Source organism: Aphis gossypii, chromosome 3 (assembly GCF_020184175.1).
Source record: "Aphis gossypii isolate Hap1 chromosome 3, ASM2018417v2, whole genome shotgun sequence".
Classification (NCBI taxonomy): domain Eukaryota; kingdom Metazoa; phylum Arthropoda; class Insecta; order Hemiptera; family Aphididae; genus Aphis; species Aphis gossypii.
The window spans coordinates 7,658,518-7,677,136 of NC_065532.1; the positions used below are offsets into that span (position 1 = coordinate 7,658,518).

Consider the following 18,619-nt stretch of genomic DNA (forward strand, 5'->3'; position numbering starts at 1 on the left):
GAATCAAGTATTCATGAATTTATTTTTCAAAGTATTTTCTTGACATCAAATTTTAATACTAGACTATTATCCATAAAGCGATTATTTAAAATGTGCTTTATTTTTTCGGGGTATGTATTCTGTAAATATATTATACGTATACCTGTAAAAAAAAATACCAAGAATGAGCGTATCGATGAAAAAATTGGACAGTTCATGAGGTTCCATGATTATTAAGCACTCGTATTGATTATAAAACAGATAACATGCATTCAGCATTTACTAAAATCTGTGACAAAAATGAAAATAATAAATAAATATTTAAATTTTATTGAAACTAAATTCAAATGAAGTTTAGCTCAATATTTATTTATACGATTTGAGAAAAAAAATGTATATTATTTTAAATTAGGATTTTATTACGTTGTGGTCAAATAATAAAATAGGTAATATATTGAATAAATACAGGTTTTTTTTTTTAAATATTAATAATGGAAAATTCGCGTTATTGATTATTTGATTAGCTATTGTCTACCTATCACGAGTAAAAAAAAATAAAAAAAAAACACGTTACGCTTATATTTGCAGGTTTCACTAATCTGACGTAACGCGGCAATATCGCATATTGATATTATATACCAATTACAAAAACACGATTTTTAAAAAAGAAAATTTATTGCTATTCAGAAAATAGATTAATACGCGTATAATGTATATAGACAATAATTACTTATACTTATTGTACCACACGTGTACGGATTGTTGTAGAAATTTCGAAATAAAAAAGTACACACACATAATAATATATAGCTTTGGTACCTGCTATAATATGTTTGTATTGATGATTAAACGGGAATGCCGAAATTCCATTAGCGATTTTCAATAATTATTCTTGTCCCGCGGATCCAATTAGTCGTGTCTCCCTAATTTGTATACGACAAAAACTTCGAATGGCTTTTACACACACACACACACGCACTCAGATTCAAATATATATATATATATATATTATTATCCATTATGCATACATACCTACCTAAAGATACTTCCTAACGATAAATATATTATATGTCCCACGAGACGTCAATGTAATAGCTATATCTATGGACTATAGGCACCATTTCATATATAGTACTCGTATTATTATTATTATTATACATATATATAGTATAGAATATTAAATGCATAGTTACAAAGCGATAATCTCGCGTAGTACATAATATTATTAATATTATCTTGAAATTCGTTGTGGTGATTTCCATCGATTACCGACGACCACGATGCCGCGCCGCCGCGTCGTTAAACGTACCTATGAAATTAATAATAATAATAATAATATGTGCGTAATCCTTCGAACGTGTTCGGTGTCTAATAAGGACAATAACCGTTTCACACGTAGGTATATCTTTTGTCGAAATCGTCCGACTGGTGTAATATTATTATGGACTATTAATATTATATTTTATTTTATTATTAACGGGCACCTATTATATTATTGTCACGTGGTTTTATCAGCAGCCTCGATGGTCGTCGACTTAGCGTCTGCTCTTTCGTCCAACGGTTGTTATTATATTGTATATAATATATCGAGCGAAAATTATTGTTGAACACGTACCAGCCGTTCAGTAGATAACGCGTTGAATCATATTGTGTCTGGTGACATATTATTATTATACCCGAGTGTCCAACGTAGTAACCACTCGCGGTGACCTAATTGTTTTTCTTCTGTAAGACAATAAGCCGACACGTACGTGTCGGCACAGATGTACAAACACTATTCTAAATCGACAATAATATACAGTCAGTTGAACGGCAAAAGCTAGACGAAATCGGGAGACTTGGGATGATCAGAATTAACTTTTGAAAACGGATTATTTATTTATTTAATTATCAGTTGTCATGTCAGTTGGATTATGTTCTTTATTTCAATTCTCCGATAAAATGTATTTTAAGTACATCCTTAGTTTTTGAAACATTGAAAATGTTATGCATTAGTAAAAGATAAAAGATTATTAATTTGCTTTCAAAATTTGAATCCACCAAACCCATATAACACAGTTTCGTTTGACTTTTTGCATATTTTACTTGTTTACTTGTATCATCTGCAGCTGCCATGGTATATTTTTTATTTTTGTTCTAAAATTCACTAAAATATTGTATTGGTACTTAATTTATATTGCAAAATAAACAACTTTTTCATTTCTACTATTTCGATGTTAACCATGTTTTAAAAAACAGGTAAGAAAAAGAAAAAAAAATCAAATCCCGGACTTGCAGTCAAAAACGTGATTAATTCATTAATATATTATTGATAGAAAATAATACGATCATACAACAAATACTAAATAAAAGTATATTTCTTCGAAATTCATATTTTCTCTTTTGTAAATAAATTATGAATTTACGCAGTTTAGTGTATAATAAATGAGTATATAAGTAGAAATAACCATGTTCATACATAAAGTATCAAATGTTTTTATAGTATAAAAATATTCATTGTATTTTAAAATATTTTACTATCCAAATGCCCACTATAATTTAATTTTAACATAAATCAAACAGAAAAAATCTAATATTCATGGTGTAATACACATTTATACTCGTGAATAGACATTTCAATATACAAGTAACCGTTGTGTCAATATTATTTTTATATATTTATAGAATATTTTTTTTTAAATGATAGTGTTTCTAAACGAAAACAATTTATTGATTTTTAAATTAATAATTTATAACATAAAGCTTAGGGTTTGTTGCGAATATATTATAATTATCAACTTTTGACTTTAAATCTTCAAATATATTAGTAAGTACTATAACGATTTGATATAAAAACTTTTTTCAAAAGTAGAAGTTACTTTTACACGTCAGTTCTAAGTACTTAGCAGATTAATGACAAAATTAATAATTTATTTCAAATAGTGTGCCTGACACTGCAAGTGCAGTATTTTCAAAGGCGCCAGACATGCGTACTCACATAAATCTAATACTTGCCAAAAAACACAATGGTTACAGAAAAAAAGTTAGTAAAGAAAAAATATACAATAGTTTTTGTCCAAAATTTTAAAAACGCAATATATTATATTATTATTTATTATGAAAATTAGATCTTTAATTAGTAATTATGAACTTTTCCAAGGATATATTATTGTGTTTTCCCTTAAACAAATTTTACTTATATCTTTATAAAAAAATATACTATTTATGCATAAATTAACTATATAATTATAGTATAGTGATACATAAAAAAAAAATATTAATTTATGAAAACATGCATACATGAGCGTGTTGAAAACCTTCCATTGCACAATTCCGGAAGTTTATTTACATAATTATATTATTTTAAATAAGGTTATGCACCATTTTTAGTTTTGGTGACGAGGCTCGTTATGAGCTAGAATTGTGTTAGAACAAGGAACTAAATATCTTGCTGGTTCTCAAACTTTTGAAATATTGAGATATGATGTGTATAATATGATACAAAACAAAAAATCTCCTCAAAAATCAATACTGTTATTAAAAAACTGCATTGTACATTTTTAAAAACTATTTGCGTTATAGCTCTTATTATTTATCAATTTAAATTTTCATATGATCCATAGTCATTTAGTATTCTTTTTTTCAAACAAACTTGTAGAATAGATAACATTTTTATGAAATAAAATAATATAATATTTTAATAAAAATTAATGCAATATAATTTGCAATGACGTTTGAATGTATTATTAAGAATATTATACATTATATATATATTATTTTAACAATAACAATTATTATGGTGTTTATTAATAGAACTTTGAAGCTCAGAAATAGCTGGCGGTAATGAATGGACTATGTACTAATTGTTGGATAGAATTAGGTATTGCAGTGAAAACGTGAATTTACGAAATATAATACGATATGATTAAGTACAATGTATTATGCGGTGACAACAATAACTATAGGATAATGTAGTGTTTTGAAACGGAATCATAGACCAAACTATCTAAAACAGATTACGCATTAACATTATGTCAATCGAACAATATCACAGGAGCTATGGGCTTATGGTAAATACATATTCAGGACATTTCAATGTGTACGCGTATATATTGGTATTAGTTTGTTACGCAGATGGCGGACGTGTTTACAGGAAAACGGGGATAGATGCGATAAAAAATTAAAAAATAAAAATACAGCGCGTGCGAGAAATGTCAATTCAAGGTAAATATAATTTAACAGTCATATAATAATGATAATAAAACGAGTAGCATATGTTGCACGTGGGAATCTACAAAGGGGTAGGTTTTTTTTTATTATTAATAAAAAAAAGTAGAACGTTTACCGTTCATACGCAATACATATATAGAATAGGTATACAATGAGTTAAATTTGATATAATGCAAAAATGTTATTTGAGATAAAGACAGGAGGAATTCACCAATTGTTTAAATTTTAGGAATTTTAACAGTTCCTTTGCCGGGTGTTTTCTTGGTATGTTACATGGAATTTCTAATACATTTATTGTTAAGTTGACGTTCTGTTTTAATAAAGCATATAAAGCATAATATTACATTTTTCGAACTCTTCTATTATTCATAATATTGGAAAATATAGTTTATATGTTTGTCTGTATAATCGCACTTACAAATATGGTTTTATTATTTTTTTTTTTTTTAATATCATTAAAATTTACATTCATTTAGTAGCTGTAAAGTTCATATTATAATCAAATATTTCATTTTTTATGTCCAAAAAAATGTGGGATTTACATGTTATAAATCTTTAATTCGATATCCTTACACCACGCTTGCATTGCATGATATTGTTAAAAAATGATATTAATTTTACCAGTTTTATTTACAGTTTGACTTCTAAATAGAGGACACTCTCAATAACCAACATTTTTTAAGTTTTCTCATTGAAAAGTAGTGAAAAATCTCTCAGTTCTCAAAAAGTCCGATGTTAACCGATAAACCAACGCCCGTTCGTGATCTTCAGGCCCCAACTACTGATGCAGGGTCTTATTTCATAAAGATACTTTTTTTAAACAAGTACACAATAATAAATGTCATATTATTTTTCAATGTATAATAATGTAACACTCGCGTTTGTTCGATCGTAGAGTTTTATTCAATAACTCTACTCTATTTTAAATAAACAATGAATTATCATAATTTAATGAAGCATTGTTTCTTGACATGTAACTGTATAAATGTTACCTTTCTTTCGCAAACGTCAAATAGTCTATACAAACATTTTAATTTTCATAATGTGTACTGTATACTTATGTAAGTACAAGTACATATTAAGGCCTAAATAATAAATAGATTTATCGAGGGAAATTTGAAATTCAAATTCAAGAGCATATTTTATGCAAACATACATTCACCAATGTTTGAATTGAGAATTTATAAAATATTTTTAAAAAATGACTTTATCAAACGAAATATATTTTATAATGCATTACAAAAAATTGCATATTGCTTCCATTGTGTGACCATAATTTCTTATATTGACTAGTATGACCTTATTTTATCCAATAGCTTTATTAAAATGCTTATTAATATATTTAAAGGATTTAAAATAATTTACTATAGGGTAATACATAAAAAAAAAAAATTAAATCCCATTTTCCTTTAATAATGAATTTATTTGAGTTCTAATTTTTGTAATTTTCAAGTAAACTTAAGATCCATATTTCCAGATACTTAAATTTGTTAACAATTTATTAACAAGTGTTCTATAAGTCATAAAAATACTTTCAAGCTTTTTGACAGAGTATAAAAAAAATGCGAGAATTCGGAAATGTTAATTGAAGCCTATAATTAATACCTTTATTCTACTATCAACCAAATTCAATGTTGATGACTTAAACACATTTTTATTATTTCTAAAGGTGAAATTAGGATCATCTAAGAGCATGCATCATTTTATAACCAATACATTTACCACTTGGCTCAGAGTCTAAAATTACATAAGTACCTAAAAAATTAATCATGATTAATACATTTTTTTAACTCGTGTTATTATTATTCCCAAACAAATCATATAACTTGCAATAACAGGGAATACAAAATATAGTAATAATATGGGTAAATATAAATCAATTATTAATTTCAATGATGGCCTTATTTTTTTGAATTTGAAGTTTTAAATTTTAATTAAATATTTAAACAAATATGCAGTTTTGTTTAGAGTTTTTAAACAAACAATGTACCTACACATCGAGAAATATCTGGCATTATTATAAAATTTCAATTACCGATTGTGTTTTAAAGAAAAACATGACATGGTGTTACGGAGATATCTAATACTTACTAATTCACGAAAAGTATTATGTATATACCTAGGTACTAAAAATTTGAATCGTTGAAGACACACGATAATGACTAATGATTTCAATTCGTACTCATATTTTAAATGATATTTTAGCTCTCATGTCATTTAATGAATTTATGTGCTGTCTATTTCATCAAAAAAAAAACACGTCACAAACGACCTAACTATATTTTTTACAATAATTTTAATCGCGTGGTTATTTATTGCGTAATCATATTATAAAACGCGCCGAAAACAATAATATATTATTATATTGCACATAAATGTAAATCATTGCGCGTGGAAAAAAAACCACTCGTCAACGATCCTATTAATATTTCATACTTAATATGCACAACATCATATTACAAGAGCGCATATAAATTAAACGTTACATTACACCCGTTTACGAGTTCAGCAGTGTGAGGCAGGTGTACGTGCTTACTGGTTACTTTAATAAACGCTATTCGACTCTCTGTTCGTATATTATGCGTGTTGTAACCTATACGCACAACTGTAGTTAGTACGACGATAATATCAAGTAGGTATATACACGTCCGGTTGTTTTTGAGTGCGAACGCGGTGTAGGGGATGTGCGATTGTTAATTAATTTTGGGGGTTGACGACACGCTCTATACAGAACTGTGCGGATTTTAACGGCCCACGCGTAAAGCGAAACGGCAAATGAACACAACAATGTTATTATTTCTATTATTATTGTTGCAGCTACCGGGCAACGGAAACATCGCAATTCGCTCACAAAAGTGTGTAAAAAACGCATAATACGAGAACATTTTCAATATTGAATTTCCGAGTTTATGTCATAATCGTTTCTATATCATAGTGCATAAATATATTATTCGTTTTCGATCGTCCAATTAATATGCGTTCGAACGTTTATAATTCGATGTACTACGGTTATTATTCACTGTATATTGCATATGACGTGTGTATTGTAATATTACGTTGGTCGGGGGAAAAAATTCAAAGTTCTTATCGCCGTGCAATTATTACTCGCGCACTGACGGTTGGAAAACTATTAAACACTGTCAGACACCTGATGTACTGTCATCGCGTGTTGTTTCGAGTTGATGTTTAAAAAAATAATAATTGACGTGCATGTCTGAAGAGATATATTCTCTCTGAAATCGCAGATATACTCTGTCGTCTTACCTTATAAACTCAAGGACCTGTCACTCGAAACAACAGAGACAGAATTTATCCAAATCTCTGGTGCCAAAAAATAATGCTGCTAACGTAATAATAATAATAATACACGAGCTATATTATGTACGTAAATGTATCATTGAAATGGGAGATCGCAGTCATGATTTACGAAAAGTGAAAAGATTTACATTTCTCATAAAATAATAAGATATATTATATTATATTATTATATTCACGCAAACAAAAACTATATTGTGCACAAAGTCTCAACTGGTACGCAAAGTTTTGAATTTCATGATGCACTAAAAAAATAAAAATAAAAATAAAAAAATAAATCGAACGATAATAAGACACGCGTATCACGTCAGCGGTGTATGCCGTGTTTGAATAAGACGTCAGCGTGTATATAAATCTAAGTGCGATCAAGAGATGAACGAGGGATGGAGTTTTAAAAGAAAATAAGTAGGGCGGTGAAATATTGTAAATGAAAAAAAACCTCAGCGGGATACAGCAGGCATATACCCGTTCGTATCTCAGGACTACCACGCGACCTAATCCCCTCGAACTGCCACATCCATACACCGACGGATATGTTATATCTTTCTTTTTTTCTTTTTTATTTATTTATTAAAAGCAAAGGCTCCGACTTTTAGCTTACAATGGTTTGATATCATAGTATCATTGTATTTTGGTGTCAACGCCAACAGATTTGAAAAAAAAAAACGTCCGGAGAATGTTCGGTTACCCTTACTCTCGGGCCGTGAGGATTTTTTCTATTTTCGGGCGGATCGTTCTAGTGTTTGATCTCATTACCGCAGTTATCGTACTCCGACCGGCGGTCACGCAGCATCACATTATCGTTAAAAAAAATATATATATTACGAGAATGAAGGTAATGCATAGTGCACGGCCGAGGTACACGTGAAACGATGTTATATTTTGGTAGATATCGTCATCGCAACAATGCGGATCGAGTTGAATTTATGCGAAACCCATCGAAATACATGGCCGGCGGAACTCGCGGTGATAAATGGTAACTCGAACGCACATAATATTATACAAGTACATATGTTTATAATATATATACACACACACACACACACACGCACTCTCGTAACTTTACAATGAACACGGCGTGAACACAAAGTATGTATATAGGTATGATTTAAATTCAATCGCAGGCCATATATATGTGTTATTGTGTTGTTACCGAAAGAATAATTTCAAAGTACATAATACAATTTATTATGGAATCTGAATAATACAATGTTTATACCAATCTACGTTCTACGTGTACATACCCACGTGGGTATACGACTATTTATATGTATAAGTTCATAAAACGCATACATGATATTGGATGGGGCAGACAGCGCCGCAGTCGAGGTTTCCATTTCGTTAAAAGGGTGTACTATTTTTTTTTTTTTATTGAAATTCACTTCCGCAAACAGATTTCGCCTTTGTATCCGCTCGCGCATATATACATATAATAATAAATATATTTAGGTGTACTATAATAATACTATGTATCAGTGTGCTGTTGTAGTAGTTGGATAGACCCAACTGCACTATGCGTGATATTCACACCCCATCACGGACGAATAAAAAAAAAATAAACGTATAAACGTCACGAACTGCACCAAAAGATAAACTGAATGATAATATCAAAAAAGCAAGTCATCGAGTATATCGGATCATTGCCGTGGTACGGTTGTATTGGTGTTATTTAATTGCATAGCTCGGAACACGTGCTTAATAACACCAACCGCCGACGAATTTTTTTTCATCGAATCGTGCTGGAAGTACTATTTCTGCAGTACCTACAAATAATATAACGTATATACAATGTATACTTGGAAAAAAAAAAACACTACTTACAAAAATAAACTTCTTAGTCGACAATCGAACTGAAAACTCTCTCTTCCTCGATCGGGCGATTACTCAATACATTTCGAACAGACTAACAGTGTACACTATGCCCATTGGATACGTACTTTATCTCCGGTTTCCGAGTCGTTTAACTGATGTCCGACCACAGTTTATTCTTGATAATATGAGTTAACACTGCACGTCGACGATAACGTGCCATAAACGCGTGGCGTTCTAGATCTTACCTTTATCATAAATATATTTACGAAAGTATAGTAGTAATAATTGTGTAAACGGCCAACTATACAGATATACACGCGCACACGTATTATGTGTTATTATATTGAAACAAAAATCGCGTTTTAACCGTATACTTAAGTAATTGATTAATTTGATGTTTAATGTACCTAATATTGCATCGTGTTATTATATAAGTGTTTGTTTCAAACACAGTTTTGATTTGTCACGTGATTGAAATTTGAGAAACGATGGATTGTTGAAGTTTGTACAATGATTTTTGTGCTCTGTGCATTATAGTGTCAAATTTTAACTCTACAGCCTATATAGGCGTAGACAAATTTAATATGTGTTTATAAAACTTATTGAGACGATCAGACGTATAACCAAATAAAATTGGGTACGTGAAAATAATAATAGTTTTTTTTTTTTTTTTACATTATTTCAATGTATACTATTATTAGGTATCTGAAAGTTAAAACGAATTTATTTATATTTTGAAATTACAATAAACATAAATATTATATTTTTAAAGCATAAACGTTTCGTTTAACTTTAGTTTTCTGCCAAAAATTAAACACAACTTAATGATTTAATTAGTTCTAGACCAGGATGATTTCACTCCAGAACAGAATAAAAATAGGTATTTTGAATTAATTATTAATGTTAAAATAAATGTTGTTAATCAATATTCAATTGGATTATTTTTTTATTCAGTATACACGAACGCGGTAATAAAATGCGCACTTGTTGACGGTATCTCTAATAATCAAGAGAGAGACTCGATTTGTCTCGTATGTAGTTTACTTTTCAGTTTATTTTATACACATTATACAACGTCCTTTTATATAAAAACCTAATTTAGTTGGTAGATACACAACGCTTACCACCACGAGCTAAATTGCCTAAATTTTTAATTTCGGAAAAATTCAGAAATTTTAATTACCTCTAATAAATATTGTAATGTAATATTTTCTCTTTAATTTGTTTTTTTTTTTACATTTTTTGTCAATTAATATAATTTTTTCAAACAATTAAATTTTTGTTTAAATACAGTACCTAGGTACTTAATCGATTCAAAATTTAATTTACTATACAATACCCACAATTAAAACATTTAATGATTAAAATGGTTTTTATTTTTTACAACTCATAATAATAATAACTATTTTTGTTTTAACTATTAAAATATAACAGTAGTTTTTCAAAGCTTAAAACCTAATAAAATAACCCATTCTAAATATTTTTCCAATCTAACCGATACTATTGCGGGATTGAAGATAGTCGTTAAACGTTGAAAATGGCTGTGGGTACTGTAGTATCTTTGATGTACACGGCTTTTGGGCGTATGCAACTTGCTGATAGAATCTAATTTATATTAACCTAATTTTTGACAAAAGATACCTTTTTAAATAAATTAGATACACCGTATACAACTCGGAACTATATTTGAAATAAAAAATAAATAAATAGATAGTTACATGTGTATGGCAATCCGAACGAGAAACCATCAAGTCCTTTGAAGAAGTAAATAATATACCTAACATAAAACTATATAGTTACATAATACCATTATTGAGTAAAATTAAATTACATTGAAATGTGACTGTGGTCTGTGTGGTCTTTAGGGTCACTTAAAGAGACACTAATACTCATGTGTATACATAACCATTATAGATAAATATACAATATATTTTTATGATCTTGTTTTATTGAGTACCTATTTACAAAAACGTACTTGAGTTAATTAAATTTAGTTACTTATTTTTGCATAAAATATTTCTAATGCATGATGGCATTTATTTAAAAAAAAACTTTTAAAATCTTAGAACAGTTAAGTAAAAAAAAAAAAAAATAATAATAATTATATTATTACAACATTTTTTGTATTAATTATATAATATCAACGGATTACCTATTATACTATTATCTTTACATGGATATTACGTCAAGTTAAATGCCATTTAATAAATGCTACACGGTAAATATCAATGAATTAAAATGGTTGGAGATAAAGTGTCAATGTGCCATTTCAATGATTTTCAATGATTATTGTAGCTGTGAAGGTATTTATTTGAATTCATTCTGTGTCGGCTTCAGAATGAATTTAACGAGAACGAGTATGTTTCAATGGTAACCGCCATGGATTAATTTATCAATAGAATTTACTTTTTTCGATTTACTTTAAAATATTCTGTGGCAGATTTCTAAGTTAAATTTTATTCTTGATTGTAAATAATAATAATAACGTTTATTTTATTCATTTAACATTTATTGAAACTGTGTGTATACTACTTTGAATATGATTCAATTACAGCATGTTGTATAACAAATTCCCGTATACGTCTGTATTCAAATAAAAACTGGACAAATTTTAATTTAAAAAATGATGTATCTGAAACACGTATTTGGAATACTAACACTTCAAACTGGTACAATTTTATTGAGTTCACTATTCATCGTGAGGAAACGATTTTAAAGAAATTAACTATTTAAATAATGGCTACAATTTAATGTTTTCAGACGGTGGCAATATGTATTTTATTAGTGAACGTATTGGCATTGGACACAGAATCACCACGTATGAAATATTATTATTATTATTATTATTATGTTACAAAAAATATATAAATAAATATGTTGATATTAATATTAAATTGAACACAATAATATCTATCGTAGTTTGACTATTTGTTAATATTATAGTAGCCTGGATTGCTATGCTCCTGTTTATGAGTTATATGATCGTGACTTGGTTAATATCTTTTTATGGAGCATACAAAGTAAAAGTTTAAATGTTTCAATTGTTTATAGAAATATAATAAATGCACTGAAATCTATAGGAATCACATTTCGGGATTTCCACAGCAACTATATTGTGGACAATTTATATAATAATATGGATAAAATTAGTAATTTTTTCGTTTATAGATTCACAGTTAAGTAAAACGTTTTTAGTTACGTGGGAGTTTTGATTATACTAAAAATATAGTTTATTTTTATAGTGCTATTTGTCTTGAGGATAGATGCCCTGAAGTACTGTGGTTATTAAGTAATCCGTGGCGTGAAGAACAGAAAGAATGTAATAAGATTTTTGAAAATGCTTCGAAAAATAATACAAGTTCCTTATATGAAAAAACTAACAAACCTCAAATGTATGATGATAGTATTAAAAGTGAGACAAAACGCGAAAAAAAACAACTCGCAACTACCACTAGCATTCCAAATTATGGAACAGTACCATTTACGACGTTTAAAAAATATGAAAATCGGTCTAAAATGGAAACTAACGATGTAAAATTAGTGTTTAAAAAGTGTATTGAAATGCCTATAGTACATAAACCCCAAGAATGTATGGCAGTAACAGTATTAGTTTTATTTCTGTATTTAGGTAAGTAAAGATTCTCAAAAGCCGTATTCTGAAATTTATAAAATAGAAAAAAAATAACATATTTTCATTTTACAGTATTGTTACTATTTTCTTGGACTATTCTAATTAGTTATCGAGAAGAGATCATACTCCAGAAAAATCTTAACAACCAATAATGCATGATTGGTTTTTGTTGAAATCGTAATAAATTATTTATTTTAATATTTTGTTTAAATAAATTTGTTTATCGATGTTTAAATATTATATTTTATTCATTACTGCGGTGTTATTGCTTACATTGTGTTTTACTAAATTAAGCAAATTAAATTATCGATATTATACTGATTAGAATCGATGTTTGTTTTAAAAAGTACGCTAAAAACATCTCCCGTGAATTATGATTTATACATATTTACATATAATAAATATACTGGTTTTTTTTATAGTAAAAAAAGACCTATAGTGTGTTCCCAATTTATAACAATTGGCATATTGCAGTAGAAAATGATATTGAATAGAAAATTGAGTGATGCATTATATTGTACAGAATGATTCTTCGAATAATTATAGCTAAACTTATTAATTTAACAAGTATTATCGGAATTCTTTAATTATTTAAATTCACTTGGCATTGAAATTTCAATCCTAACATCAATGTCGCTTCTGATTCATGCGATTTGTACTTAAAATACTCAGTGTCTATTATAGGTATATCTATAAATAGTTTTTTATCGTGTAATACAAGACAGTGTTTTTTCTATGTCCTTTGATCAATTTACTGAATAAATAGAATTTACTGTTATATAATACCAGTCATCAGATTATAAAAAAAAAAAAAAACTATATTATGATATAATAATAAGGCACCTATTTATTTCGAGATTAATCAAAATAATTTTAATCGACTAAACTAAATATTTGTATATTCTTATTTATTAATCTTAAACTACGTAGTTTTATAATTTATTATATAATTAAAGTGATATCATTTAGGAAGAACAATTTTAATTAAATGCTCATCTAGTTCGCTGCAAAAACAAATAATATTATATAACATAACAAATCTTTTAAATTATATTGAAAACAGCTGGAATACTATTTAAATAAGTTCTGGTTTCATTTAAACTTTTAAAATTCTCATATCTTTAAAACAATATTTTTGTTTGTAAGTTTATAACTCATTAATTAAAAAAAAAATAATTGCGCATACAACATCGTTACCTAAAAACTTGTTTCGAACGACAATTTAGTGCTTGTATTCACTTATATATTATAATTATTAATTAAAAAAACCATTTCTTATAGATAAATTACGTTTATTCTTAATTTAGAGATAAAAATTATTGGGAATTAACCACTTACAAATAAACATATACATTTAAAATACTCATCTTCTACATTTTATTATCTTATTTGTTTCAAAAAAAATACCTATCTATTATAATTAATAATCATATATTATATTGAAAATATTCTTATTTCCACATAAAGATAATTTTTATGAACGACAAAAATGCACTAATATAATTATTTGAAACATTTTACTTTATGAAGTTAAAAATTAAAAAAAAAAAAAAGAGTTCTAGCTTAATGGTTTCAAGAATGGCCTTCTTATTTAATTATTGCGAGCGGATGTTAAATAAAAAAATCAGGAACTCTTATTGAATATTTATATTATTATACATTGATATTCCACGAATTTCAGTAAATTTTTCGTGGAATATATTTTAAAATTAATTTACAGTATGTAACTAAACCGATTTCATAGACTACTATTCGTATTTACTAGTTATTTGAAAGGGTATGAAATACATTTCAATTGTATTAAGTATTCCCTTAAAAATCTTATACTCTATGACAGGGATCGCCAACATTTTCAATCAACATTTGAAATTTTAAATCCCTGGAGATCGAAATCCAGGAGAGAATTTAATTAATTTTAATAACAACCGACATAATATATTCATAAAAATATCGACTGTTTACGACACCTGCTGTATGACAATACTTAATTTTGACAAAATCACATTTTAGCCATTATTTATATATAAAATATATTGTATACGCTACTTTACTCGAAACACACTTGTACGCATATTCAATACAAAACCTTTTATCGTGTTTTTACTCACGCTTAAATATATCGTATATGTGTATTTATTATAGATTACATATAAACTAGTATAGCATTAATATATATCGATTTTGAGCACGCCCAAGAAAATAATAAAGATATCTGAAACGTATCGCTTAAATATGTGATTATATTTTAAATACTATCACATTAAATTGGCAAGATCTATATCAGTTATCGTATTTAAACATCTTTAGATTTACTCCCCACCAACATCTATAATTTTATTGGTACTGAACTTATTATATAATATTTTTAAACTTTAATGTCATTTAATAATTTTTAGTTGATTTAATTATACCACAAAAAATCGTTTTGCAAATTATTTTGTAGTTAAAAATTTATAAAAAATGTTTTATAAGCAGCTAAGAGTTGAAAATGTAATATACAAGATTTCCCATAAGTTTAGCTTACAATAATTATAAAATTAGTTGAGTGTTGGCCAATTAAAAAAATGTTTTTCAAGTTAAAATGTTTACAAAATCCGAAATTCATGAATAAAATAACGATATACCATTAAATAATTTCAGAGTTTTGATATAGTTAAAAATTACGAGTCATATTCAGAACATTAAAACATAAACCACCTTTTTCACTACCTAATTTAAAATTTATATCCTATAGGGACAAATCATCTCTGTTTAGAATTGTTTTTCGTATATTTATTATTTGATTTAAATTTAACACTCTTATATAATATAATAGTAATCCACATGGCACCTAATGTATAGCAGAGTGGTACCCACTTCACCACGCTTTATTTTTTATAGTTAAAAATATTCAATGTACAGAAACTATCACAAATGGTTACGGTATACCATGTAATGATCAAGATACAGTTTAACAAAACTCAAAAAACGAAAATACTAGAGTACTATATTACTACTATACTACTAAAAGTCTACTATAAAAGCAAGTCCTGATTTTTTGTCACGCATACAAATCTACACCGTTCAACTTATCGTTACCACATTTTTTACTGTTATACCTGATAATTTGCTAGAGGTTTTAGTATATTTTTTGTTAGGCATCATGCCCAATATTTTGACATTTTCAGATTTTTACAGAAATATGTTATTTGTATCTAAACACACTATTAATTAGTGTGAAAACGAAACATATCGAAGTGTTCCTATAGTAACAATATATTGTGTATCTTTATTTTATTTATTTCGAAAAAGGAGCATAATAATTTACACAAAACTTGTTTTGTGTCTCTCCTATAAAATTTGAATTTCGACGTATATTGCGTATTATATATTATAAAATATTAAAATTATTCTTTAAAGCGTACCTATAGTTAAGAAATAGCCCACGACCCAGTTCAGAATGTGTATATAGAATCGACGATGAATTAATTATTATTATTGTAGATGTATTTGAGATGTCAAAACGGCTCAGTGCTTTGAACGATCCTATGTGGTTTGAAGTATAGAGTATCACTACGTTCTAACTACGACTAACGAACTTAATCTCAAGGCTCGAATAATTTAGATAGGTTAAAACTCTTAAAATTCATCAAATAATGATAATAACCAATAGAAAAGTAGTATAATAAGATAGTAGCGCGCTGATTGACTATATGATGCGAAACCTCACAGAATGCCATGCCCAATGTTGTTGTTTAATAATCATTATTATTGTTATTTTTTTAACGACGTTATAATATTATTATATTATATATATTTCCCGTGTGTAAGAATAATGATATTAATGTGAGAAAAAAATTGTTTTTATGATCTGTAAGTATATTTATGAAAATATATAAACACCTTAAATTATTATTTTGCGTAGGTATGAGGTATGTACACTTAATAGCATTTTATGATAAAATAACTGTAAGACAAAGAAATGGCCCCACAATTTGCAAACAACTATCCACGGGGGCAGAGAACGTGGGCGAATGCTAGTAAGTCTATAAAATCGTACAAAATCGTTAATTGAAATGAAACAACTTTCTATCGTTAGCTAATATTTATAATAAGTTTTTAAGCCTTTGGTGTAAAAAAATTGAAATTAATTTATAATTTCAAAACAATTTCGATATTTTATAAAATTAAACTATTTTCATAAATATTTAAAATTTATACGCCTTTCCAAAAACTTGAATTATTTTCAAGTCTTTTTATTCATAAAAAATTTTGATAAATCGAATATAATATTTAAAAAATAAAAACAAATATGCCATATGGTTAAAATTAACATAAAAGGATCCAACATATTTATTTCTAAAAAAATATATTATAAATATTTAAAAACGATGTATTCGAGTTTTCACTATTATTCGTTTTTGAATTACAATGAAAAATTATAATCGATTTAGCCAGATAAGTTTGGAATAAAAAATCCTTATTTTTATATATTTTTTCAGAAATAAATCGCATTTTTATTTTTGATCTAACTTTCTGCGAGAGTTCCAAATCAATCATTTAACTAGTTTTTACTGTTATTAATATTATTAAGATGACCGCAGATTCGCACTTATACAAAAAGACACTCATTATTGTAAGACGACTAAAACCAATACATTTTCTCTGCTCTCAGAATTTAAAACAGATTGCTTTAAACAAACATTTATATTAAGTTTTTGGATGATTTCCAAAATTATTATCCTCAAGACTCAATAGATTTAAACAAAAAGCTATAATGATACAGCTGTTTGTTTAATAAAGATAATATAATTTCGTATAAGGAACGCAACATTTTGAGATAATTGTTTAAATGTTTGTGTTTAGTTTGAAAAAGACGTGTTTTCCGTTGTCTATTATATCTTACCTTTTTTTGGAATAGACGCTAGGGCATATAATTTCAGATTTATTAAGACTGTTATATAGTTAGTCGGAAACATACTTTAAAAGAGCAAAGTTTGCACTAACTGATTTTTCTTTATTCGTTTTCTCTGAAATATAATTTATAGTGGAAAAGCGTAATTTAAAATTACCAATAAAATTAAATTTATCGTTGGTTTTATACATTAAAATAAGACAAGTAAATTGTATAGTTCATAAAGTGTGCAGGTATATTATGATATATTTGGATGAGCATCAGCAAGTTTGAGAATATATCTACACCATTAATATACGTTGTAACACAAACGCATAACCTACTCCGTTATTCAGATGGTAAATAAGTTAAGGCAGTAAAATATTTTAACTGAAAATAAGACATTTACATTTTACTTTAAAACTAATAAGCAACAAATGATTCCGTCGAGTTAAAAATAATAAAATATAATCATGAACAACCAAAAATGTCCACATCGAATTATCCGACTGTAGTGTTGTGTTTTCGAAAATATTATACAATGTATAATGACAACTATTTCAAGAGATCGTAAGATATTAATTATGCGTTTTGATTGAATCCTATTGACAACTGAATATTCGGTATTATAATATGTCATAATATTACAATGGACATTTGGGTATGACGGACTATATTTAGCGATAGTATCAATATCGTTTTAGGAACTTAACTGCCGTAAGTGAAATTGATTGATCAGCGTTAGAAGTAGTGGTTTTACATTTTGAACGAAGCGAGAGAACGTATTTGATTATCAATGG

At 27.4% G+C, this 18,619-nt stretch overlaps 1 protein-coding gene across 6 annotated transcripts in view; it reads left to right on the forward strand.

Annotated features, from left to right (window-relative positions):
* LOC114118908 (neuropeptide CCHamide-1 receptor-like) overlaps window positions 1-18,619 on the forward strand; it is a 120,751-nt gene that overhangs the window by 54,913 nt on the left and 47,219 nt on the right. For 2 of the 6 annotated variants that reach the window (XM_050203110.1, XM_050203109.1), the window contains exons 1-2: window positions 11,705-12,013; window positions 12,076-12,133. The exons of 2 other annotated variants lie outside the window; for them this stretch is intronic. In XM_050203110.1, the coding sequence (XP_050059067.1) occupies window positions 11,939-12,013; window positions 12,076-12,133 (133 nt within the window). In that variant the 5' untranslated portion in view covers window positions 11,705-11,938. Of the gene's footprint in view, window positions 1-11,704; window positions 12,014-12,075; window positions 12,134-18,619 lie in introns of those variants that run through there. 2 more of the 6 variants (XM_050203112.1, XM_050203111.1) reach the window with 2 other exon arrangements.